Source organism: Crassostrea angulata, chromosome 7 (genome assembly GCF_025612915.1).
Source record: "Crassostrea angulata isolate pt1a10 chromosome 7, ASM2561291v2, whole genome shotgun sequence".
Lineage (NCBI taxonomy): Eukaryota > Metazoa > Mollusca > Bivalvia > Ostreida > Ostreidae > Magallana > Magallana angulata.
In genome coordinates this window covers 26,191,266-26,217,697 of record NC_069117.1, presented here as the reverse complement: position 1 = coordinate 26,217,697, position 26,432 = coordinate 26,191,266, and the positions used below count along the sequence as shown (strand labels likewise).

Here is a 26,432-nt window from a genome sequence, read left to right as displayed (position 1 = left end):
CAAGTACTTTACTTCAAACGACAGGGGAATTTATTGTTTTGCACTTAAATCTCATGGTTTATTTTGCTCTGACGTTGTGCAGTTTTGAAATACAATACTGAATACAATAATATTGTAGTACAATTCAGCAAAAGCAAAAATAAATGTCATTATTTTCAAAATAAAATTCCTGGTCTTGAAGATGTGATTTCATCATAGATTATAAGATAAGGGATAAAGATAAAGAATATATATGTACCAGGAAGATAATTTCCATTTTCTGTCTAAGATTACCTGTGTTTTCTCGATTTTCCAAACGTCAGATGGTGTTCTGACTGTTATCATAGCCCCTCCCACGTATTTGTTAAATAGGTGGTGCATTCAAAAACTTTAGGCATTTTCATTTAGTGCATTCAACATTCAATCTCACTTACTTCAATTGCTTTGTTGAATTTTTTTTCCAGTATGCACTTTGTGTTGCTTTTTGTTTGTTTCATGATTTTAACCTCAGATAATATTACTAAAAGAATTTCAGCTAATGAATACGCCATCAAAGCCAACTCTAAAACCCACGTGATTGACTTTTGTAATAACGCCGGATGCAATTTTGTCAAACAAGTAAGTAAAACGATATCCTATTAAATAACGTTCTATTTCAGCATTATGACATGTCTGTTATTGAATAGCTTAGTTATGTTTTCTGTATTACTGATAAAATGAAATCGATAATTATTTTATATATAAAGGTACTTTAAAAAAAGAGAATTATTAACACTTCAGTGACAAATTATCAATATTATTACAGAAGTAATATCATCTATTAAAATTACATTTATTCATTTTTTGAAATGCACATTTTGAATTGTTATTTTATTTTTTAGAAAAACGTGTTTATCAAATCATCACATGTACAGTTTTTTTTATATCTTTTATAAAAAGGTAATCTAGTTCAAATTTTAATACATAGGTTACAAGTGAATACTTCTTGATAAAATGTCCCAATGCAAGACAACGGTCCAACTCTGGAACTAGCAGGGATGATACCATAATTCAAGACTTGGCGGTGAAATTTAAAGAAACGGTCAGAATTGTATTTATCTCACACTCAACATTTAAAATCACAAAAGCAAACAAAATTACAAAACACTCAAAATAGTCGGCGAACTTCATAGAAATTCTTTGTCATGAAAACGATATAGCCCTTTCCAAATCTGAAAAGTAACGGAGAAGAATCGGATTATTTAAAACATATGTGAAATACAACTGCCCCCTGTGTGCAAGTTAATTTTTTATCAAATATGCCGGCATGCGAGATAAATATGCTGACATGAAACAAAATACTGTCAACATACATCATAACTATGTTGACTTGCAATTAAGAAATTGCTATTATGTCAAAATAATGTAAGTTTCAAAAATAATCAAATTGCGACCATATATAAGTTGTTCGATGCATGTTATATGATACTAATTTATGTTGACATGCGAGAAAAATATGCTGACAGGCAACTTGTTTACATCGACATGGAACTAATTTTTATTGATATGCTGTTTAGCTATGTTGACATGCGAAACACGTACATATGGTGACCTGCAACTTTATTTTTGTTAACATACAACTTTGTTATATATGTATGCGAGATCGGTATGTCCACATGCATATTGTTATACTCTGTCCCGAGTTTTTCTTTTCACCACTTTTTGCTTGATATTTCGATAATCATAAATACCTTTGTGCTCAAACTACGCTCATCCACTAATATGAAAAATGTCCAGATTATCTGTTTTGAAACGCCCCCTCTACCGCTTCAGGTTTCAATACACATCCAAAAATAGAAAGTCTACGGGGATTTTGCATTGCGTCAGCCATTAATAAGCCCTGATGATAACGTTGAAAAATTGCGCGAGGTATCCCGAGTACTTCCGAATGGACAAAAGATGTATACATCTCCCATTCTTAATCTCCGTAAGAAATTTGTTTTCGTTCCTGAACTTTTATGAGTGAAAAATTTTAATTGTTCAATGAAGATATCTTGGATATATTTCCTTTTATCGATTTCAACTAGACGGTCTCTTCTGAGGTATATTTTAGGGTATATCATTGAATTTGATGAAGTCTAGCTCACATCTCATCAGACGTAAAAAGTATTGTGTTTTTAACAAGTTTTATTAAAAGGATGTTGTCATGGACGCCTATGCAGATGTCACAACAGTATTTCACCGTACTAGGTTCACGTCTAAACCTAGCTGAGGCAAAACCATTCCCGAATTCTCCTTCGAATTTGGGCCGTTTCCGCCTGCAACAGGGGCTACCTTTTTATGGATGAAAAAAATAATGTGTAAGATGTCTGACTATTCACGTTTTGAAACAATGCGAGCTAGGTCATTTTTTGTGATGTGTGTTGTTTTTTATGGGAAGAGGGGTGATAAGTTCTTGGCTTGTGGTCTTGTGCTTTTCAAGCACACGTGTAACTTCGACGTAAAAAAACCTCTCGTGCCTTGCTTGTGTTTTTGATACTAAATTGGAGAAGAAGTGTTGTTTTAAAAAATATCAAAAAGATTTTCGCAGAAGTTTGTTTTGAATTTTTAACTTGTATCTAAAGATGCGCATTTATGGTAGGGATATATAGTAAACTTTAATACTGTAGTGACACCTGCAATACATACAAGGTCTGCTGGAAAGGCCCGAGAAGTTGCCATTGGATGGAGGAACTGTTTTCACCAGCGTAACAGAGGTCGTATTAAAGAAAACCCGTAGCCATGTAATAGGGTACGGGTTCTTTTAGAAAAATTGAACTCAGATAGAAAACTTTTAGTATATTTTCGACGTTATCAAGCAATATTAAATTGGCAAGAAGTTTTATTTCATATATACCAATATAATGGGTATCACATAATAAGCGAATTCATTTAAATATCTAAAAGTTATATTTAATTCATAGCAATGTTGAATCTTACACATTTTTACTGTTACTAAGTGTTTTATTAATGCGTAATTTGTCCATACTGCACATAAATTAAATCATTAATAAAATCATATTTGCAAATTAAACGAGGTAAGCTGGTATCATTTTATAAAGATTATTACATATATTTACTGTAGTATTTCAAGTAACTCAACAGTTTTATTTTTTTCATAAATAATAATCAAATCATTGGTTTTGGATAATTATAAAATTACATATCAATGCAAATTGAAAGAAAAATATTTCTGAAATATTGCATACAGGAAACAAAGCCTAAAATAATGTTTATAAAAAGCAGCACAAATTATCGTGAAAAGGGCCCGGTGTTAATTGAAAAATTTTATATATATAAATTCTACATTTTTATATAAAACATGGTGTTCATAACTGTAACACATTACATTTAAAAACACTCAAAACCTTGATATTGTACAATTATTCCAATTATTACTAAACACATAAAACACAATTTAATGCATATAACATCCATTTTTTCTCGAAATAAATCATTATGACATGGCTTTTGGAGCACCCGTATCCGATATATAATTATAATAATGACATTTAAATGAAACTTATTGTTAATTTAATACTGGAGGAACAAATGCATCTGCATGCAGGATAACTTGAAGATAATTAAGTTCCCCCTACTGCATAGTTATGATTTTTACAGAGTACGACTTCTCCATGATACGACTTCTCCAGCATCCGCCAGTAGGTGGCGGTATATAGGAAACGCGAAAACGAAAGTGGAAGTAGGTTTAGAAATCTGGCGACAAAAAAGCGCTGCAGCTATGCTTAGCGCTTTAAAAAAGGACGACTTTATGTAGATCATTTAATTAATAAATGTAATATGTTTTACTTAGAATAACCAAGTGCTGCCTTCGATGAGAGTCCAAGAGGCCTGGTCTGTTGGTCTCTCTGGGTCAGGCGTGACTGTAGCTGTTGTTGATGATGGCTTGCAGTTGAACCACCCGGACCTGCACAACAATATAGTACAATATGCATTGTTTTGGCTAATGACGTATCAATATTATTTATCATTTCTAATCTTAGTTGCCATGCACTCCTTTGTGCTATGCTTTTTAATTAAAATATTTTAATCTAACTTGATTTTGATAATATCGTACTAAAGAATAGTCGATTCTTGAAATATTACAAACTATTTACTATAGAATCATAACACGTTGATTCACTAAAAGAGAAGAGTTCTATTTTTGAAAATTTCAGAACGCAGAGAAGAGCTATGATTATTACAATGACGATTCAAACCCAACGCCGACCTCTGTAGAGGATGGGTAAATCATTTCTCTGAACTAGTTATCTGTAGAAGCCGTATTTATATGTAACTCATGCTGAGCAAGTAGACATCATCAAACATAAAATTAGTGTTACAATTTACTTATCTATCATTAAACTCGACCATCTGATTTGGTTTTTTACATTTTGATTCATGCATTATAAATATATATATCTCAATATCTGTCAGTATTTTTTAAAAATACATTTAACTCTTTAAATGTGTAACTTTAGTCATGGAACTAAGGTAACCGGACTGGTAGCTGCAGAAGCAAACAACAATCGGTGTATTGTAGGTGTCGCTCATAAATCGACGATTTTCGGTAAGGAAAACGCACCGGTTGAATACAAAGACCCTTTTGATCCTCAGTATTTGTCATACGGAACTTAAACTGTCTATATTAAACTATTTAGTTTAATTTCATTTTTTTTTTTTGAAAAACCAAATGAATTAAAGTAATTTAAAACTATACAACATTATTTTAGGAATTGAAATACTTGGGGATGGGGGAGTAACAGATGTCACCGAAGCATTGGCCTTGAATCATCATTTGGCGGATGTCGATATTTACACAAACAGTTGGGGTCCTAAGTCTGGATATGGATACGCTGGACCTGGCTCTGTGACTAAAAGTGCCTTATATGATGGCGTTACTAAGGTATTTTTAAAAAACCAGTTATGTGTAATATATTTGAAAGTTTGTAGGTAATTAAATAGCAGAATACTATCTCAAGCAAAAAATTATAAAATAGATAATTTTAGTGTAGTATCATTCCAGGGTAGAGGTGCAAAAGGTGTTATTTATGTGTGGGCTGCAGGAAATGGAGGATTAAATGATAATTGCAATGGGGATGGTTACGTCAAAAGTATATATACGATACCAATAACCAGCGTGGGAGCCGACGGTCGAGCGGCATTTTATGCTGAGGTCTGTGCTCCAGTGTTTGCTGCAACATACTCTGGAAACGAACACAAAACACTGGTGAGTTTTGCCAACATTCAAGATATGTACAAGATAAGTTCATCTTTTAAATTCAATTGTAGTTTTTAAGGAATATAGATTTTTACTTTTTCAAACAAAATTAAAGGAATATCTTAAGAATATGCCCATTATTTTAACGGAAGGCGTATTATTTGAACTCAATAAATAGAATATTTTTTTTTTTAATATCTTTGTTTTACAAACTTGAAGTATTATGCATTTTTAAGTTTTTTGTTTGATCTGTTCATCTAAGACCTGTAAAATGATATGCAAATGTTATGCTAGTATTTAATATCTTCAATATATGAAATTAGACATCAACTTCATTTTCATCGTCTTGTTCGGATGGATTGAAAGGAACGTCATTTTCAGCTCCATCAGCAACAGGAATGATAGCCTTAGCATTAGAAACAAAGTAAGACAAAAGTAAAACACCTCTTGTACCATTAGGGCTCCGTTCTGCGTGCGACCTAAAGTGATCAGTCCGTCCGTCCGTCCGTCCGTCTTTTCGTCCGTCCGTCCTCTTGTTCGGAGCATATATTCTCTACCCTTCATCTGGCTCATACTTCACCCTCAGAGTGCATTTGGGTAAATGATGACTTTGAACCATGTTTTGAGAAAAAACTTTAAGATCATAGCAGAACATTCTTGTATATCTTCTCTCCCCTTGGTCCAATCTGGCTTACACTTTACTCACAGAGTGTATTTGGTCAAAGGTGTTCACTGACCTTGAACAATTTTTTTAGATCAAGGATCAAGGTCATATCGGGCCACACCAAAATACCTTTTTAATCATGTATACTTTTTAGCTCACCTGAGCCAAAGGCTCAAGTGAGCTTTTCTGATCACAATTTGTCCGTTGTCTGTCGTCGTTGTCGTTGTCGTCGTCGTCGTTGTAAACTTTTCACATTTTCATCTTCTTCTCAAGAACCACTGGGCAGATTTCAACCAAATTTGGCACAAAGCACCACTGGGTGAAGGGGATTCAAATTTATTCAAATGAAGGGCCACGCCTTTTTTAAAGAGAGATAATTGAGAATTATTGAAAATTTGTTGGTATTTTTCAAAAATCTTCTTCTCAAAAACTATAAGGCCGGTAAAGCTTAAACTTGTGTGGAGGCATAATCAGGTAGAGTAGATTCAAGTTTGTTCAAATCATGGTCCCCGGAGGTAGGGTGGGCCACAATTGGGGAATCAAGTTTTACATAGGAATATATAGAGAAAATCTTCAAAAAATCTTCTTCTCAAAAACTATCAGGCCAGAAAGACTCAAATTAAAATGGGAGCATCCTCATGTAGTGTAGATTCAAGTTTGTTCAAATCATGGTCCCCGGGGGTAGGGTGGGGCCACAATTGGGGGATCAAGTTTTACATAGGAATATATAGAGAAAATCTTTAAAAATCTTCTTCTCAAAAACTATCAGCTCAGAAAAACTCAAATTTGAGTGGAAGCATCCTCATGTGGTGTAGATTCAAGTTTGTTCAAATCATGGTCCCCAGAGGTAGGGTGGGGCCACAATTGGGGGATCAAGTTTTAGATAGGAATATATAGAGAAAATCTTTAAAAAAAATTTCTTTTAAAAACTATTAGGCTAGAAAAGCTCAAATTAAAATGGAAGCATCCTCAGGAAGTGTTGATTCAAGTTTGTTCAAATCATGGTCCCTGGGGGTAGGGTTGGGCCACAATCGGGGGATCAAGTTTTACATAGGAATATAAAGAGAAAATCTTTAAAAATCTTCTTCTCAAAAACTATCAGGCCAGAAAAGCTCAAATTTGAGTGGAAGCATCCTCATGTAGTGTAGATTCAAGTTTGTTCAAATCATGGTCCCCGGGGGTAGGGTGGGGCCACAATTGGGGGATCAAGTTTTACCAAGGAATATATAGAGAAAATCTTTAAAAATTTTCTTCTCAAAAACTATTAGGCCAGAAAAGCTCAAATTAAAATGGAAGCATCCTCAGGAAGCGTTGATTCAAGTTTGTTCAAATCATGGTCCCGGGGGTAGGATGAGGCCACAATTGGGGGATCAAGTTTTACAATCTTTAAAAATATTCTGGGAAAGTTTTCGGTCCAAAACTCAGTACTTAGCGTGAAAGCACAGGTTATGAAATTAAAGGTAGATTTAAGTTTGATGAAACCATGATTCCCTAGAGAATAGTGGGGCCACGAAATGGGGAGGGGGGGGGGGGGGTTATAGGAATAGAGAAAAATTTTCCTACAGGTACAACAACAAAAGGGGCTTGGTATTTACCAAAAAATAAGAGGTGGCTAAAATTGGCAGATTTTCAAATCTTTTTTAGCAAGATCTACTGTACTCAGTTGTCAATATATTTTGAAACTGTAATGCTAATTTGATCAGAATTAAGGCAATTGTTGCTCAGGTGAGCGATGTGGCCCCTGGGCCTCTTGTTTATTAGCTCTACTTGGCGTATACTTTACAAACAGAGCTTTAGAGTAAAGGGTATGTAGTGACCTTGAACAAATTTTCAATGTCAAATGTGAAGGTCATATCAGAATTGTATTGAAAAATGCTTGTCCAGAGCATATCTTTCTTCCCTTAGTTCTAGTCTGGCTCATACTTCATTCAAATGGTGCCTCTGATAAAAGGGTTTGTAGTAACCTTGTTTGATGTTTGTAGGTCAAGTTTCAACGTCATGTCGGATCACACAATATCTTTTTAAGAGCATATATATATATATATATATATATATATATATATATATATATATATATATATATATATATATATATATATATATATATATACTCTCCACTTAGCCCTGTTTGGATAAAACTTAACATAATGAGAGCTTTTTAGTTGAAACCGTACATTGAACTTGAACTAAGTCTATGAGAGGATGATAGATGAAATTTGTAGGTCTGATATACATATAGGTTCCCTCTATCTTAACAAAGACCTTTTAATAATAAAAAAAACATGTCAAACTTGTGCTTTTTGCAATTTTGTTGTTGTGAAAAGAGAGTAAAGTGGGAAAGAGAAACAAAGTCAACAAGAGTTATCATCCTGTAAGCTGCTTAATTTTGAAATTTTATATTACATGTAAGTCTTAACTATGATAATTTTTTCATGAATAAATAAAATTCATTCGTAAAAACTCCAACAATTTTTTTTTATTCTAATCATCATTCATTTTGTAAAGCTTATGTCATTGCACGATGCCGTTATGCACCAATGATGTCAGAAAGGAGCTTTTTAACCGAATTTAAAGAAAATTTAACCTTTTTATTCACAGTCCATCTTTAACTTGGCGTGATATACAACATCTCATCGTGCAAACAAGCAAAAGACATAATCTTCGAGACGGATTTTCATATTGGCAGCGCAATGGTGGTGGATTTTACGGTTGGAACGTTTAAAGCATAATTATGATGTTATTATTTTGTAAACCAATAAGACAAAAATTGTAACTTTTTCCTCTCGTTCTTAGTAAGTCAAGTACTTGGTTTTGGACTAATGGATGCGGAAGCTTTGGTTAAAAAGGCAAAAAGTTGGGAGCCAGTGGCGAAACAAGTATCCTGTTCTACTCGAGAGTTTTATGTGGTTCGGTATGCATACTGCCGTTAAGCAATAAGTCTTTCTACAGCATAATAATAGTTTATTGTAATATTTATAGCAATATTAATTAGTTGTATATTTTGAAATTCATTTTTTCTGCAAAACCTGCTTTTAATAATAATTATACCCCCGCTCAAAAGGAGAAAGGTATATAGTGTTTTACCCTTGTGTGTCCGTCGGTCTGTCTGTCCACCCGTCTGTCTGACTGTCTATCTGGGTGGTTTTTTTTGTACCAATCTGACGTCAACTTCTTGTTAAATGACGACTTTGTTTATTTTAAACGTAAATTTTCTATCAAATTTTCATAAGAAAAATTTCTCAGCATCTATTAATTGCAAGTTCCTGGATTTTAACATTCTTTAGGCATGTCATGTGATGGGATCTAGTTTTGTATAAATCGAGCGTCAACAGCTGTTAAGTATAACGGTTTTATTCATTTAAGCCCAAATTTCAAATTTCGTGAAAACATATCTCAACATCTATTCATTGCAGATGTTTGAAAATTAAACGCACTCTTTGTTTAGGCACGCCATATAGTGAGATCTATTTTTATTACCAATTGCAGGCACGTAGCATCAGGGGGGGGCCAGGGGGGGCCTGGCCCCCCCACTTTTTCTCGCAGCAGCAATTTTTTTTAAATTTACATATTAAAAAATGAATTATAATGGAGTTGGCCCCCCCCCACTTTTTTTGAAGTTACTAAAAAATTGATATGAAAATTAGGAAATGAGTAGTCAAATTGAAGGTACCCCCCCCCCCCCCACGGATTAGGAATTTCATGATTTGGAAGGAAAAGTTTTTTGGAAGTATAGTTGAGTCTACCCCCCCCCCCTCCCCCACGGATTAGAATTTTGAAGATTTTTGGAAACTTTAAATTTTTATTTTTTTTATTTTTTTTTTGCTTGTCAAGATTTTTTGGATGGGTCTGGCCCCCCCACTTTCAAAAACGATGCTACGTGCCTGAATTGGACGTCAACTCCCTGTTATATAACAACTTTGTTTTTTTTTAGCCTGAATTTGAAATCAGTTTCTTAGCAACTATTTAATGCAGATATTTAAAAGTTTTACACACTCCTTTTTAGACGGTGGCTATAAATAGCCACGGTCTATTGCTACGGTCCTGACCGGAAGAGTATTTCTCACAGGGACCCTAGCGGATAAGGAACGATAACTCTGTTAGGTATGCAGTGTACGTTACACGCAATGTTTTATCTATATGTCGATTTCAGTATGAGAACTAATTTTAATGTTATCAGATATTAAAGCTGCTAATCATTTCGTACCTATATTTAAATAATCTCATAATAATCGCATCTTGTTTTTTTTTTGAATGATGTAAACAATTGTCAGAAACACACTATTTAAACAGGTTTGCCATTTCATATTTCAGCAATTATGCTTCATCGATAAATTCAGTCATTTTCAACGCATTAATTTTAGTTGAGGCAGAATATTTATTTGTTATTGTAGCTTATTCTAAAGAAATCACAACAGATACTGACAATGAATATTACATAAATTACATTTTATTGAACTTAAACCGATCAATGGCACACTTTCTTCTACAAGTGTGCATGTATTTTTAAACATACAAAAAAACTAGTTGCAGGACTGTAGCTCCCGGTCTGAAAAAAATTCGGATGGACGACCTGGGAGCTACAGTGCCTCCCATAATAAAAAACTGTAGTTTACTGCGCACAAAAAAAAAATGCGCTAGTTTTGGACTGATTAATCTCATTTACGAACACATTCTGTACAAATATTTGATCCCAAAAAATTCTTCGGACATTTTACTACAGATATCGTCACTTCACTTGCTTCTGATAGCCTTTTAAACACCATCACCAGCCCTGTAAATTAAAGTGGTGCAAGTTTGTTTACATTTAAAAATGGCGACTCTCGATCTTGACGTAAATTAACATACTTTATTTTCCGAGGTCGGTTATCATGTTTAGGAGAAAATCTGAGGCAAGTAAAGTGACGATATCAGAAGTAAACTTGCTAAAGAAATTAATGGTACTAATTATTTTTACAGAATTTGTGTAAAAATAAGGTTAAAAAGTCCAAAACTAGCGCAAATTTTTGTGCGCCGTGAATTGCAGTTTTTAGCTCACCTGAGCTGAAAGCTCAAGTGAGCTATTCTGATCACATTTTGTCTGTCGTCCGTCTGTCCGTCTGTCTGTCTGTCCGTCTGTCCGTCTGTCCGTAAACTTTTCACATTTTCAACATCTTCTCAAGAACTACTGGGCCAATTTCAACCAAACTTGGCACAAATCATCCTTAGGCAAAGGGGATTCAAAGTTGTGAAAATTAAGGGCCACACTCGTTTTCAAGGGGAGATAGTTAGAAATTAATGAAAAATTTCGAGAAATTTTCAAAAATCTTCTTCTCAAGATCCAGAAAGCCAGGAAAGCTGAAACTTGTGTGGAAGCATCCTAAGGTAGTGTAGATTCAAAGTTGTGAAATTCATGACCCCCGGGGGTAGGGTGGGGCCACAATGGGGGGTCAAAGTTTTACATAGGAATATAAAGAGTGAATCTTTAAAAATCTTCTTCTCAGAAACTAATCAGCCAGGAAAGCTGAAACTTGTGTGGAAGCATCCTCAGGTAGTGTAGATTCAAAGTTGTGAAAATCATGACCCCTTGGGGTAGGGTGGGGCCACAATGGGGGTCGAAGTTTTACATAGGAATATATAGAGTAAATCTTTAAAAATCTTCTTCTCAGAAATTAATCAGCAAGGAAAGCTGAAACTTGTGTGGAAGCATCCTCAGGTAGTGTAGATTCAAAGTTGTGAAAATCATGACCCCAGGGGTAGGGCAGGGCACAATGGGGGGGGGGTCGAAGTTTTACATAGGAATATATAGAGTAAATCTTTAAAAATCTTCTTCTCAGAAACTAATCAGCCAGGAAAGCTGAAACTTGTGTGGAAGCATCCTAAGGTAGTGTAGATTCAAAGTTGTGAAATTCATGACCCCTGGATGTAGAATGGGGCCACAATGGGGGTCGAAGTTTTACATAGGAATATATAGAGTAAATCTTAAAAAATCTTCTTCTCAGAAATTAATCAGCAAGGAAAGCTGAAACTTGTGTGGAAGCATCCTCAGGTAGTGTAGATTCAAAGTTGTGAAAATCATGACCCCAGGGGTAGGGCGGGGCACAATGGGGGGGGGGTCGAAGTTTTACATAGGAATATATAGAGTAAATCTTTAAAAATCTTCTTCTCAGAAACTAATCAGCCAGGAAAGCTGAAACTTGTGTGGAAGCATCCTCAGGTAGTGTAGATTCAAAGTTGTGAAAATCATGACCCCCGGGTGAAGGGTGGGGCCACAATGGGTGGTCGAAGTTTTACATAGGAATATATAGAATAAATCTTTGAAAATCTTCTTCTCAGAAACTAATCAGCCAGGAAAGCTGAAACTTGTGTGGAAGCATCCTCAGGTAGTGTAGATTCAAAGTTGTGAAAATCATGACCCCAGGGGTAGGGCGGGGCACAATGGGGGGGGGGTGGGGGGGGTCGAAGTTTTACATAGGAATATATAGAGTAAATCTTTAAAAATCTTCTTCTCAGAAACTAATCAGCCAGGAAAGCTGAAACTTGTGTGGAAGCATCCTCAGGTAGTGTAGATTCAAAGTTGTGAAATTCATGACCCCTGGATGTAGAATGGGGCCACAATGGGGGGGTCGAAGTTTTACATAGGAATATATAGAGTAAATCTTTTAAAATCTTCTTCTCAGAAACTAGTCAGCCAGGAAAGCTGAGACTTACGTGGAAGCATTCTCAGGTAGTGTAGATTCAAAGTTGTGAAAATCATGACCCCCAGGTGAAGGGTGGGGCCACAATGGGGTGGTTAAATTTTTACATAGGAATATATAGAATAAATCTTTAAAAATCTTCTTCTCAGAAACTAATCAGCCAGGAAAGCTGAAACTTGTGTGGAAGCATCCTCAGGTAGTGTAGATTCAAAGTTGTGAAAATCATGACCCCCGGGTGAAGGGTGGGGCCACAATGGGGTGGTCGATGTTTTACATAGGAATATATAGAATAAATCTTTGAAAATCTTCTTCTCAGAAACTAATCAGCCAGGAAAGCTGAAACTTGTGTGGAAGCATCCTCAGGTAGTGTAGATTCAAAGTTGTGAAAATCATGACCCCAGGGGTAGGGCGGGGCACAATGGGGGGGGGGGGATGGGGGGGTGGTCGAAGTTTTACATAGGAATATATAGAGTAAATCTTTAAAAATCTTCTTCTCAGAAACTAATCAGCCAGGAAAGCTGAAACTTGTGTGGAAGCATCCTCAGGTAGTGTAGATTCAAAGTTGTGAAATTCATGACCCCTGGATGTAGAATGGGGCCACAATGGGGGGGTCGAAGTTTTACATAGGAATATATAGAGTAAATCTTTTAAAATCTTCTTCTCAGAAACTAGTCAGCCAGGAAAGCTGAGACTTACGTGGAAGCATTCTCAGGTAGTGTAGATTCAAAGTTGTGAAAATCATGACCCCCGGGTGAAGGGTGGGGCCACAATGGGGTGGTTGAAGTTTTACATAGGAATATATAGAATAAATCTTTAAAAATCTTCTTCTCAGAAACTAATCAGCCAGGAAAGCTGAAACTTGTGTGGAAGCATCCTCAGGTAGTGTAGATTCAAAGTTGTGAAATTCATGATCCCTGGGGGTAGGGTGGGGCACAATGGGGGGGGGTCGAAGTTTCACATAGGAATATATAGAGTAAATATTTAAAAATCTCCTTCTCAGAAACTAATCAGCCAGGAAAGCTGAAACTTGTGTTGAAGTATCCTCAGGTAGTGTAGATTCAAAGTTGTGAAAACATGATCCCTGGGGGTAGGGTGAGGCCACATTGGGGGTGGGGGGTGTTAAAGTTTTACAAAGGAATATATAGAGTAAATCTTTTAAAATCTTCTTCTCAGAAACTAATCAGCCAGATGATTATTTATAATTGTTAAGACTTTGGCTCCAGGACAATTCTTCGGCCTCACAAGAAGGTTCAGAGTTTGATATAGCTTAAGATCCCATATATAAACAATTGTAAAGGATCTTTTTGAGAACTGCAATACTCAACATGTGATATGACTATAAAATCATCCTGTTAGAAAAGGGACTAATGATTATAAACATAAGAATATCCAGGGGGAAAAATGGATTTTATTTTTACAGGATCTACATGTATTATTGAACATTGTCCAGATTGTTTGCATTATGACTTCATAAAGCTGATTTTATCATACCCATTGTTCCTCAGGTGAGCGATGTGGCCCATGGGCCTCTTGTTTACTATGGGAGGCACTGTAGCTCCCAGGTCGTCCATCCGAATTTTTTTACAGTCCTGCAGCTAACGAAAAACTTGAAATTTACGATAAAAATGTGTTTAATTTTGGACTGACCTGTGATTTACCTAATTTTGTAACCCACTCAGTCTATAGGAACATTAATTTTATTACAGGCACCTCTATATTCATCAGAAAATATTTACTACTGATGTTGACGCTTTACTTGCTGCTGACCTTCTCTCAAACACGCTAATCGATCGGCGTCGGATTGTAAAATTCACGTGCAAATCAAGTCGCCATTTTACAATTTTACATGTATACATGAATAAACAAACCACATTTTACGATGTTTAAAAGATTTTCGGTTCAGATTTTTTTGTAAGCAAATAAGGGATTAAAGACATGCTGTAAAACGTCTGATGGATTTCACGGCGTGTCAGCTCGTGTATCTCTAATTTGCAGCAAACGCTAGCTTTTTGTGAGAAAAAAACAATCGGTTCAACTCATGCAGTATTCCATTTACATTTATGGTACATTGTGAACGGTAATGTAAGATATAATAATTTTGTTCACTTAACAGTTTCTGATGAATTGTTCACAATAAACTGAATAACGCAATTCGATGAGCGAAGTACAATTCGGACTTTAATCCATATGCACCCGTCTCTGCTATTAGAGAACCTTTTCTTTGGTTTTGGGGGATTTTGTCGCTAATAGATGACATGTTTTACACATGTACGTAAATATCGCCCCTTTTGTTCTCAAATAATTTTTAACTCGCGAGTACAACTCTATTATGAGCTATCTTAGACATTTGTTTCCATTTACAAATAGGCGGGCCTATATAAATGCGTCAGTTTGCAATCGAAATACACACCTGTCATCACTCAACGAAATGCTACATCGGCCGTAGCGTATACATTCATGCTATATTTGCGATAAATAATGAAACATGAAGGTAAAAAATGTGCTTCATAGATGACTGTAGTATTCTGCTGAGCTACAGAACTATATAGCTTTCCGAAAATATTGCCGGGATTTGCAAACCCTAGATCTATTGTATAATACATGCAAAGAATAAAATGAAATTTATATACACAGCTGTACGGTCAGAAAAAACATGCGTTCAACTTGGATTTTGTTTGTTTGGTGTTTTTAAAAACTAATTTTGAATAATTAATCAATATTTATTATAAGTTTACTAGAAAAGTTTCATGTAGCAAGTAAATTATGCGTGTTAAGTGTACTGAGAAGCGATAAAATATATATGTGACTTTCCCAAATTCATTCAAATGATTTGAATAAATCTAAAGCTAAATACAATAAGACAAATGTACTTTAAAACGTGGATTTATGAAACTGCCGCGACTGAATATTGTATGATATTTTATTTTTCAAATTCTTATTCACTTTCGTTGCGAGCAAATGGAAATAATCCACTTCAGTCGAAGATAAAATATAAATTGACTCTTCTGTTTCATGATGACGTGCATTCCAAAAGCTATACCAGTTTTCGCAAACAGGTTCTTGTAAACCATTCTGTTTTCTGTACACCTAAATTTATTAACTGACTATGATGACAAAGCAAGTGTGATGCATATGGTTTACAAGCAAGTGTGATGATGCAACTTTTTCCCCGTGAAGAAATTGAGGGAAAATGCTGTCGAGAGGGACAATAACCGTACTACATGTATACCCAAATAGTTAGTAAAAACCTGATAAGTATTTTATCATACCAATGCTTTGTTTGTTCTCGTTACTTTGAGAAATCTACAATATCTTTAAAGCACAATAGTCCAATCCACAATTTTCAAAAGTTGTTCCCCTTTGCGGGATCAACACAAAGGTCAAAAGGAAAAAAACCCAAAAATTTCCCTTCTTTATACAATCAAATATTTGGGCGTACTGTGATGAAATCGCATTGGATTGGAATTATTCATTTAATATGTGGTGGCAACCCACATATTTAATGAGTCATTTTGGGGCAATCAAAATACGTACATGTAGTACACGTATAACCGAAAACGGAGTTTTAAAGTCAACTGATATAGATACAAACATATAGATACAAACATATAGATACAAACTTCTATACTACAAAGGCTACTGTGATAAATCTATAGGTTCTCCCCAAAAGATGACGATAAAGAGACACAACATTTGTAAAGTGTGGATTGTGATCACAACTACGATTTACACAGAATTATCCATGTAGGTAACTCACGACCAGTTGTGCGAGTAAGCGTCAGGTATTAGTACACGTATGAGATCCCTTACCAAAGTAAAATTATTGCTGCAACAATGCCGCAATATTGCGGCAATATTGCAGCAACACATTTTTGTTACCAGAAACCAGATTTTGAGACTAGTGAAATGTTGCCACTAGCTGCAACAACTTCTGGTAACATTTTGGCAATACTGCTGGAGTGTTGCCGCTAGTGGCAATAACTTCTGGCAACATTCTGGCAATACTATTAGAGTTATTTCTGTAAAAAATTATATTAACATGCACCTAGAATATTGCCACTAGCTGCAACAACTTCTGGTAATATTCTGGCTACACTCAGTATCATACTGCCAGAAATAATTTTCTGGTAACATCTACATTTATTTGATCATTTAAATCGATCATGAACTAATTTATACATAATATATATAATTCGATCTGGCAATACTGCTAGGCATCATATTTGATTTCTGCTTTAATTATAATTTAAGGAGAAGCCAAGCAGTGGGGGGGGAGTTAAAAAATTGTCAATTATTTAGATATGATTTCAGTTATACATGTAATGCCTCAAAATTTGCTAGAAGTTTACCACAAACTTTTCTTTTTCCTCTGATTTATTATGCTTACCGAGCTTGCAAAAGCTTTAGCAGAATTTAGACTTATAAAATTTTACACATTCAGCACAAGTCTAAAACTGTCAATTATAATTGCATGAATTGCTTTTCCCAAAAAAATAATAATAAGTCGAAAAAATTAAATCTAATAAATATTTTATTATTAAAGTCTTATTCTAAGAAAGTCTCAATTAACAGTGATATTCACTTCAATGGCATATAACTGTTATGCATGGTTACGATGTACTGTTTGAATCAACCCCCCCCCCCCCCAACTCATGTTTTACGTGAATACCGACCTGTCTGTTCTTTTGTAACGGTATATTCTTTTTTATTAAGTTAAAATATCAGTCTACTTAGTTTTGAGTATCTAAACTGCTCGATGCATGTTGAATTATGAGTTTTCGTATGCGGGTTGTTTCCACTTTTACTTTCGTTTCAATGTTAAGTTACGCGCGCGCTGATTGGTCGATCAAATCGCTAGCCGCCAATTTTCACATTCGAAGCTGCCATGTTTGTCTGCCTTCGAGCCTCCTGCCATCGCAGTGATCATTGGAGATGGTGAAATGAATGAAAGCGGGTATTATCTGTAAACAAGGTTAAAAAATACACTGTCAATGGAGTGTTTATCTGTAAAAAAAAAAATCAGCGGCTGAACTGAGGACGAATCTGAGTGAACGAATCAAGTGTTGACATCCCCTGCACCATCTGCATGAGCACGTTTTTGAAAAAGTAAGTTTAGCAATAAAAATATATTCATTGAATGGCAGTTTAAACATGTTTGTTATAAGAATATAAACCGAAAGACTGCGATCTACCATTATAACAATGGGTTTAACACTGTTTAAGAACCATGCGCGGATCTAGAATTTTATTCCGGGGGGGGGGGGGGGGAGGGTTCGACGGTTATTTGAGTTTGCCAGGGGAAGGGGGTCTGAGGCATATTTTTGGTAATTTTATAATGTAATTTTAAAAAATTTGAAGGGGGAGGGGGTCTGGACTCCCCCTGACCCCCCTTGAAACTGCTTAAAATCTGAAAACAATTGCCAATGTTCTAATATGAAATCCATTTATCTTCCCAGTAGGTCTGCCCTGGATTACACAGACCTGAAGAAAACCATGAAAAAAGCTGTCACCTTACTGATTAAATGAGTGGTGGAACTGGCAACCAATAAAGAATGATGACGTAATTTGTTTAAGATTATGGAGAGGAACATACACTGTGCTACACACAACAGTGCTGAATTCCAATGTGGATATTGTTGTGATATTCTGATAGCTGTTTTTGTGATTGTTTATGTCAGAAATCAGAATGCCCACGAGGCTGTCAAAAAAGGGACATTTGGAATGCCTAGGATGAATGCCTTGATCAGTTGTAATACAGCAAGTGGTTGTGCAGGACTTGTGAACTATATGGTTTGAGCTTTGCTTATGGTAAACAGTGAACTTTTGTCCATATCTGCCTGTGCGCGTTGTGTCAATCGGTCTGTGCGCGTTGTGTCAATCAAACTACAATACATGTTATTCTGCAGCAATAAAACGTCACTGATTGGCCGAGTACTTTTAGTCAAGTTTCATCATGATTTGTTCATCATATTTGAGTTTATTGTATTTAAAGATTATTAATTTTAACTGGTGTCCTTTATAAGCATGTTGAAATTCCAGTTTCAGGTCTCTAATATTATACGTTATATTTTTAATTCAATACTTATTTTGTGCATGTTACATTGAATAATATAATTTTTTTACTTCTGTAATATTGTGTAATCACAAACTGTTTTTTATTTTTTATTTTTGAAAGTCCAAATTTAATGTAATGCAAAATGATAGCCTTGTTGTAACCTTTTTGCATCTTTAAAAAAATAAAACTGTATTAAATGGCAATTAAAGATATTTTTTTTTTCATTTTGGTTGTAGATTAATACATGACTGCTTTACTGTATACATTTATTATTTATAAATATTGCATATATTGTACCATTGATGCCAGAGCACAGAAAATGCATTGAACCAATATTTCTGTAATGTCATTTTTCTTATGCAAATGTATTGCCAGAAAGGTGTTGTCGCAACAATGTGTTGCAGCAAAACTTTTGCGGCAACATCTTTCTGGCAATATTGCCGCAATCTCATTTGCATACGAAAAACGCTACTGCAGCAACATTGCCGCAATGTATTGCCAGAAAGGTGTTGTCGCAACAATATGTTGCAGCAAAACTTTTGCGGCAACATCTTTCTGGCAATATTGCCGCAATCTCATTTGCATACGAAAAACGCTACTGCAGCAACGTTGCCGCAATGTATTGCCAGAAAGGGGTTGTCGCAACGATATGTTGCAGCAAAACTTTTGCGGCAACATCTTTCTGGCAATATTGCCGCAATCTCATTTGCATACGAAAAACGCTACTGCAGCAACATTGCCGCAACGTATTGCCAGAATGTTGCTGCAGTATTGCTGCAATAATGCCAGAATGTGTTGCCAGAAGGTCAATATTTTGGTAAGGGATGCTGGCTGTGGATTTTCGACAACAATAATTATCATACATGTAATATGCCACTTTCAAACGGCGCCACCGTCTAACAGTACTTTCAGTACTTTGATTTAGATATGCTATTTTTGTAACACGTGGAAGTCAACTTCCTGTCAAATGTCGACTTTGCTTATTTTGTACATTCACGCCAGAGCTGAACTATTACTAGTTTATCTTGTTTGCATGTAACTAATACCTTGATGATAGATAAGATTAAAATAAAAAAAAATATTATACATGTAAATTTTCTGCTTAAGAATATATAACTAATTAATATTTACCGGACAAAAATACTGTAATTCTGCTATAATCGGGGCTTTTAAAGCTTTTACCTCTTAAATTTGACAAATTGAAATTATAAATCACCCTCTTTTTGTTATTTTGTGTACTTAACTCTGAATTTTAAGATATTTTTTAAAATAATATATGATAAGGAATTTATTCACAAATGATTTACACAAAATGCTAGTTATAATATATGTAAGAAATAATTTTCAGATCAACACACTACTCCTCTCCGACTGTTGTTAGCAGTAAGAGAATACGTAATGGTGAAAGCTGTCGAATAGACAGTCTTGAACATGTACAAGTCAGAGTGTCATTTTCTTATGTTGGAAAAAGAGGAAACGTGATTTTGCTATTGGAATCGACGACCGGGACAAAATCTTATCTTATGACTCCAAGACCCTTGGATTCGGTGAAGTATCCATTTTCAGGTTCAAAAGTATGGGATTTTTCAACAGTTCATTTTTGGGGGGAAACACTTGAAGGAGTTTGGAAACTTACAGCAAAAACAGACAATGAATACACCACTCAAGGTAAAATAAGTAAAAAATACCCAACATAAATCACAAAAGTCTTTGTATTAAACGTTATATAGACATCACTATGTCATCATGTAATATATATTAATATTGTTTTTAATTTTTCAGTAACACTAAAATCATGGATGATTACTTTTTACGGGTTTAGAAAAGGTATATTTATGTTAATCAAGAAATCACCAAAATACATTAAAAAAAGAAAGCTTAACTCTATATTTAGAAATTATTATTAATTTTACTCATTATCTGTTTAAAAAGACTTAATTGTGAATATCCTTCATATTTATAAATGAAAACATCATTAGTTATCTTTAACTATTAGTACTTAATGATTGCATTTTCTTTTTAAGACTTTACGAGGGATGTACGGCCATCTTGTATATTTGTGGATAAGAATGTAAAGACATATAAGACTTCGTATTTATTGCTTTAATACTTCTGGCAACATGTTGGCCAGTTTCGGCCATAAACAAGCCAGTTCAAGAAATGTTTACATTCTTATACTCAAATGTACAAAATGGCCGCACATCCCCCTTAAAGACATTCGTGTACATGTAAATTGCATTTGTAGCTTTCAAGAGTCATGTATGCGTACATGTAATTGTTAAGCTAGTATGCAAAAGGGTTTTGCCTTTTGTCCGTTTGATCATGAAGTATCCTCTATAACCCCGTAAAGATCAACATGAAACCGAACAATCAATCCTTTAGTCGGGCTTTATTGAATTTGATCACGCCCGACCGTATTTGATAACTTTTAATACTTAAAAATGATTACTTATTCCTTTTAAAAAAAGACCAGTCTATAACAATTTATTTATGTGACGTCATCTTAAATATATCGAGTCCAGTGAATCTGATATTGTCCTACAACCCGCTCCATCCGATACCTGTAGATGTGGAATACAATTCTTTTAATTGGAATGCAGTGCTTAAGGAATTTGTGCTTGAAAATTCATTTAAGGCAACCAAAATAAAATACCCTTTTTTATTAAATTTCTCGAAAAAGAATAACTGCTTTATTATCCTGGGAAAATATTTAATGATATATGATAATCTTTTGTTTAATCAAATAAATATATTAGATGAGATTTGTAGGCCCAATTTGTTTATCTTGTAGAGAATATCAGCACCACGTCTACATATAGCACCTCCAAAATAGCCGACAAGACCACAGAAGCTGTATTTGAAGAAAATACAAAGTTTAACAAAAATAACACTACGGATTTCACGACTTCGATAATACCTGACACAACAACATATTACGTTGTTTCTTTAGAGTACAGCAGTTCAGGTATTTAATACTAGGCATTAGTTGTCATAACCAGTCCTGCTTTTGAATACTAGTTTCATCATGTTTTCTAATAAGAAAGTCATGAACGAAGGCTCTTTCTCTAAATTCGAGATTCCAAACACGAAATTCATAATAAAAAAGCTAATAAATATTTATTGATTTATTTAGTTTGACGCTTAGAATTTGAGTTTAATATTATGATAATTAAGCCATTAACATTATATTTTTTGTCAATAAAACTTAATGAAAGAGAAAAGAAGAAACAAAAAGTAAAACAATTTTGAAAATAATTCATAAAAGTCTCTTTTTATGTATATAATTCGAAGTTTAAATGCAATGTTCATTGTTGATAAAATGTACAGAGAGAGTCAATTTTGTTTGTATACAATAAACATCAACAAATATCGTATTTTTCGGATCAAGCATCTCAAAAATAGTTGGCTTAACCACAGAAGGTGTATTTGTAGGGAATAGCAAGATTAACAGGAATAACACTACGGATTTCACTCCTTCGAGAATACCTGACACAACAATTGATACCGGTTCACCAGATCACAGTAGTGATCAGAATGCTAGTAATACTTTGGGTTTTGAAACATCGACATCTGTTACCATAGTCATAGCAACAATTGCTGTTTATTTATATTAATAAATACGCTTGTAGTTATTATAAGGAAAATACGTCGCTCAGCCAAGCCAGCTGTAAAAACATTGAAACAAACAACATCAGCTGGAGATACCCATCAACCACGTCAGTTATTCAAAATTAAAAAGAAAATATTTAGCGACACAAAAAACTGAATGTGAAAAGTTTTAATGATGATGATTATTGATAAAGTGTATTGAAATTGGAATATATTAATTTAAAATTCCATTTACATGTATAAATGTTTTCTTGAAAATTGAATTCTGTAATTTTACAGAAATTGTAATTTGTATAACAACAGTTTATAAATAACCTACAGGAACTAATCATAATGTAACATTAAATAAAAGCTAGTCATTTGTAGTCCATGCCTTGTTTTCATTTCCCTTTCAATGAATGCTTCAGATTGATTTAAGTATTCAGTATTGAATCATTATTTTTTGAAAGATGTGGTCTCATAACTGCAACGGTGTGTGCATAAAAATTGAATAACGCGCGCTAGCGCGTTATGAAAATTTGTTTGCACACACCGTTGCAGTTATGAGACCACATCTGTCAAAAAATAATGATTCAATGCTTATATATACTTTTTTTAACATTTGTTCTCTTTCCGCAAATATGATTTATTTTTAAAAATCTCGGTCTTATTCAACGAGTAATGCGCAATTAACGGAAGTGCCATTGCAACAGCCGAATTATGTTGACAAAAATGGTGCACAGCGTTTTAAATTCTAATAACACAATTTTATTTTCATTCTGTAATTTGACGAATTTATTTTTGGTATATACTAAGAAATTAATCAATTGAATTCATTTAAATCTTAAACAATATTTACATCCATGAAATATTAATCAGCCCAAGTATAAAATCAGGTCGTGATCCGGTTTGAAGTCGGGAGGAGAGTCAGTCATGTTCTGAAGGAAGACTGAATGTATTCATACGCACCAGATTTGGTGATTGGGTCTTCTGTGTTATGCGCAAATATCACTCAAATCTATCAATGCAATTTAATAAGAGGAAAGAAAGTGAATGTAAATATTGTAAGATGGCCTACAAAGAGCATTTTGAAAAGTTGAATTATATCATACTGTAAACGTATTATATTTAGCGTGCACGATATTTTGGCGGAAATTGATTAATTTTCGACATGTTAGTGTGGAGTTGAATTGGCGTTTTTCTAAATAAACCTCATTATGCATACAAGGGTTGTCCAAAAAGTTCGTGAAAATCGCATTTTTTGTCATAATGATTTTAAATGGGTTTATTTACACATATTGTATATCTAAATCTTTGTCATAAAATTTCCAAACAAACTAAAGTGGTTTTGCATGTTTTCCCTAGAAATAAAGAATTTTTTTTATGTATCAAGGGTTGCGGAAAGTACGCACGGCTCAGCGTACTAATTTTCCGAGCTTTGTAATTGAGTTTTTAGCTCACCTGAGCTGAAAGCTCAAGTGAGCTATTCTGATCACATTTTGTCCGTCGTCCGTCTGTCCGTCTGTCTGTCTGTCCGTCTGTCTGTCCGTCTGTCTGTCCGTCTGTTAACTTTTTACATTTTGAACTTCTTCTCTAAAACCGCTTATCCAATTTCAACCAAATTTAGCACAAAGCATCCTTATGTGAGGGCAAATATAAATTGCAAAAATAAAAGTCCGATCTGTATTCAAAGCGGAGAAAACCTTGAAACTGTAGAAAAAGGGGGGTGCATTTTTAAAAATCTTCTTCTCAAGAACTACTGATTCCAATTCAACGTAGTTTAGCATAAATTATCCTTATGGGAAGGAAAATATAAATTGCAAAAATTAAGTGCTAATTCTGTTTCAAATCTGAGTTATTACGAAAATAATAATAAAGGAAATGCGTGTTTCAATCAGTTTAATAGCTTCGGGTTCGGCATCCGGTAATCCGGCATCCGGTAAAATGGGTAGGCAAGACTTGGTCTGGGCAAAACAAAGATTGGCAGTTATTAATCTGCCAATCTCATTAAAATTTCAGGATATTTGATGGACTAGTATATTTGTATTCGCTGTAAATATTGCTGCAAAATAATGCGTATTTGGAATTAACGATTGTCGATCTGCCTTGGCTTTTATTTTGCCACGGCCCGGGTTTGCATACCCATTTTACCTAGACTCGTATTCCATACTTCTAAAACGAGGTTCTTTGTTTAAAGCAGCCATGACATTATACGAAAAAGGGTCGATCTGACTATGATGAATTTGCTTGTTGTGCAACACTTCGCGTATGAAGGGAAATTTTTGAAACATGCAAAATATATTGTTGCCGATTTTGTGAAGTAAATTGAGGCTAAATATTTCAATGCGTTGACAGTTTTCACACATGACGTTGGTGTTAGCTTGTTCCGATTTTCGTTTCGTTTTCATTATTTCCGCTTGTAACCTGGGAACTATCGTCTGTATTATTTCGTGATTTTTACGTATCAAATCAAACAGAGACTTTGGTAAATCAAACAGTTAACTGTTTACCTGCGCAAATTAAGCAAAATCTGATGTATCAAAAAATAATGAAATACAATTCATTCTATCGGTAATTCGATCGGCATTATCTTTTGCGTAATGGTAGATTAATGCAATAGGTTTTGTTGCGATGCTCGGCATTTTCTCGAGTTTATTCAGTTTAAATAAAGTTTGACATTGCTGACGGAAATATGTAGGTATATACATGTATATATATGATTCATTTCGAAAAAATAAATTGTGTTCTTTATTTGTTATAGTGAATGTTTCTTGTGTTTAATTGTTTTCAATTTCTATTTACTAACCATATTTGAGTGTTAAGCTTCAAATTATAAGCAAGATACAGAGATTTGCTCACAATTCTATGTTTGTACACAGATCTTAAAAACTAATTAAAAGATTAAAAAAGTAAAAAATTTGTCAATATTTATTAAGAAAATTTTCAAAGTCTGTTCGTTCAGAAACCAACTTTAACATCTTACTGTATTGTAAACTTAACATTTTTTCGTCATTATTACTCCTACTGTACATGTGATCCTTCACTGTGTTTGTGTACATTTGTATAAACTGATTTTGAACCTCAAATACCAGTGAACGGGTCTTGAGTGAATAAAAGAATATAAAATCTTAGGCCATTCTTTTTTTCCATTTTAAATGCTGAATAGTCAATACCAAGTTAAAAATCATAAGCTGAATGTAATAAACTCATGTGAACAAATTATGAATCAAACCTAGGCGAACTGTGAGCTCTGTATCTTGCTTATAATTCTACAATTGACGCTGAAATTTTGGTTGAACATTAGAAAATCTCTATGAATTAGAGTATGTTAAATACTTGTACAAACAAAATAAAAGAATGATACGGTATTCTGTATATATCTACTCTCTGGGGCCCTCTCTTTATACAATAAATAATGTGAAATCTACATCAATTTTGATAGTTTTTCAGACACGAGTAAATAAAAACGACATCTTTAAAACAGTTTCCATATTTCTGACACATTTCTGTTGCGGGGATAAAGTTATTATCGCTATTCCTAAGAATATCACAGCGGAAAATTATCCTGGTTGGTACGCGAAGTAAATAACAGTCATTTAATTATAATGGAGAAGACAAATAAAATTGTTAAATGTTTTAATTTGAGGAATTGAGCACATTGAGGTACAATTTTCTTCTTCACATCTATACATGTAGGGTTTTTAAAATAAAAAACAATAACTATTATTTTTTTTTAATACAATAACTAGTAAGTACTGAGTAGTTGATGAAAAAATGTACCTATATGCTCTCATATATTTTGATCGCTTTACAAAGTGTGGGGGGGGGGGGGGGGCAGAACGAAAATATAGGGATTTGGAAGTTAACAACTTAACAGTATACCTCTACCAAATGTTTAGTTTTATATCTTGCGTAGAAATTTCTTATTCTGGTAAAAAATAGTATTTCATGAAGGTACAATGTCAAAGATTACATGCATACAAAAAAAAAGTGTAAAATTCGAATACTTTACAATATTTATTTTTTGTTTTTCTACCGAGGGACCATATGGCACAATATCTTTTGAACGCCCATTGTTGCTGAGGTGAGCGATGTGGCCCCATGGGCCTCTTGTTAGATATGAATATTTACAGTTTTGATAAAACTTTTCAAAACTTCAATATCTTCTGACTCTATTGTGGTGTAGTCTGTATGGCGTACGTCATTTTCATTCGTCGTTTGAAAATATTTTCA

The 26,432-nt window shown here is 34.3% G+C and overlaps 1 protein-coding gene across 1 annotated transcript; it reads left to right on the top strand.

The window, feature by feature from the left end:
- The first annotated feature begins 392 nt into the window (after positions 1–392).
- LOC128157396 (furin-like protease kpc-1) lies at positions 393–22,576 on the top strand. The gene is made up of 14 exons (XM_052819915.1): positions 393–597; positions 947–1,060; positions 3,812–3,940; positions 4,176–4,243; positions 4,479–4,567; positions 4,731–4,903; positions 5,024–5,227; positions 5,542–5,642; positions 8,481–8,590; positions 8,676–8,793; positions 19,960–20,279; positions 20,394–20,438; positions 21,403–21,576; positions 22,044–22,576. The coding sequence occupies exons 1-14, from the start codon at positions 445–447 to the stop codon at positions 22,223–22,225; spliced, it is 1,980 nt and encodes a 659-aa protein (XP_052675875.1). The 5' UTR covers positions 393–444; the 3' UTR covers positions 22,226–22,576.
- Positions 22,577–26,432: the final 3,856 nt, after the last annotated feature.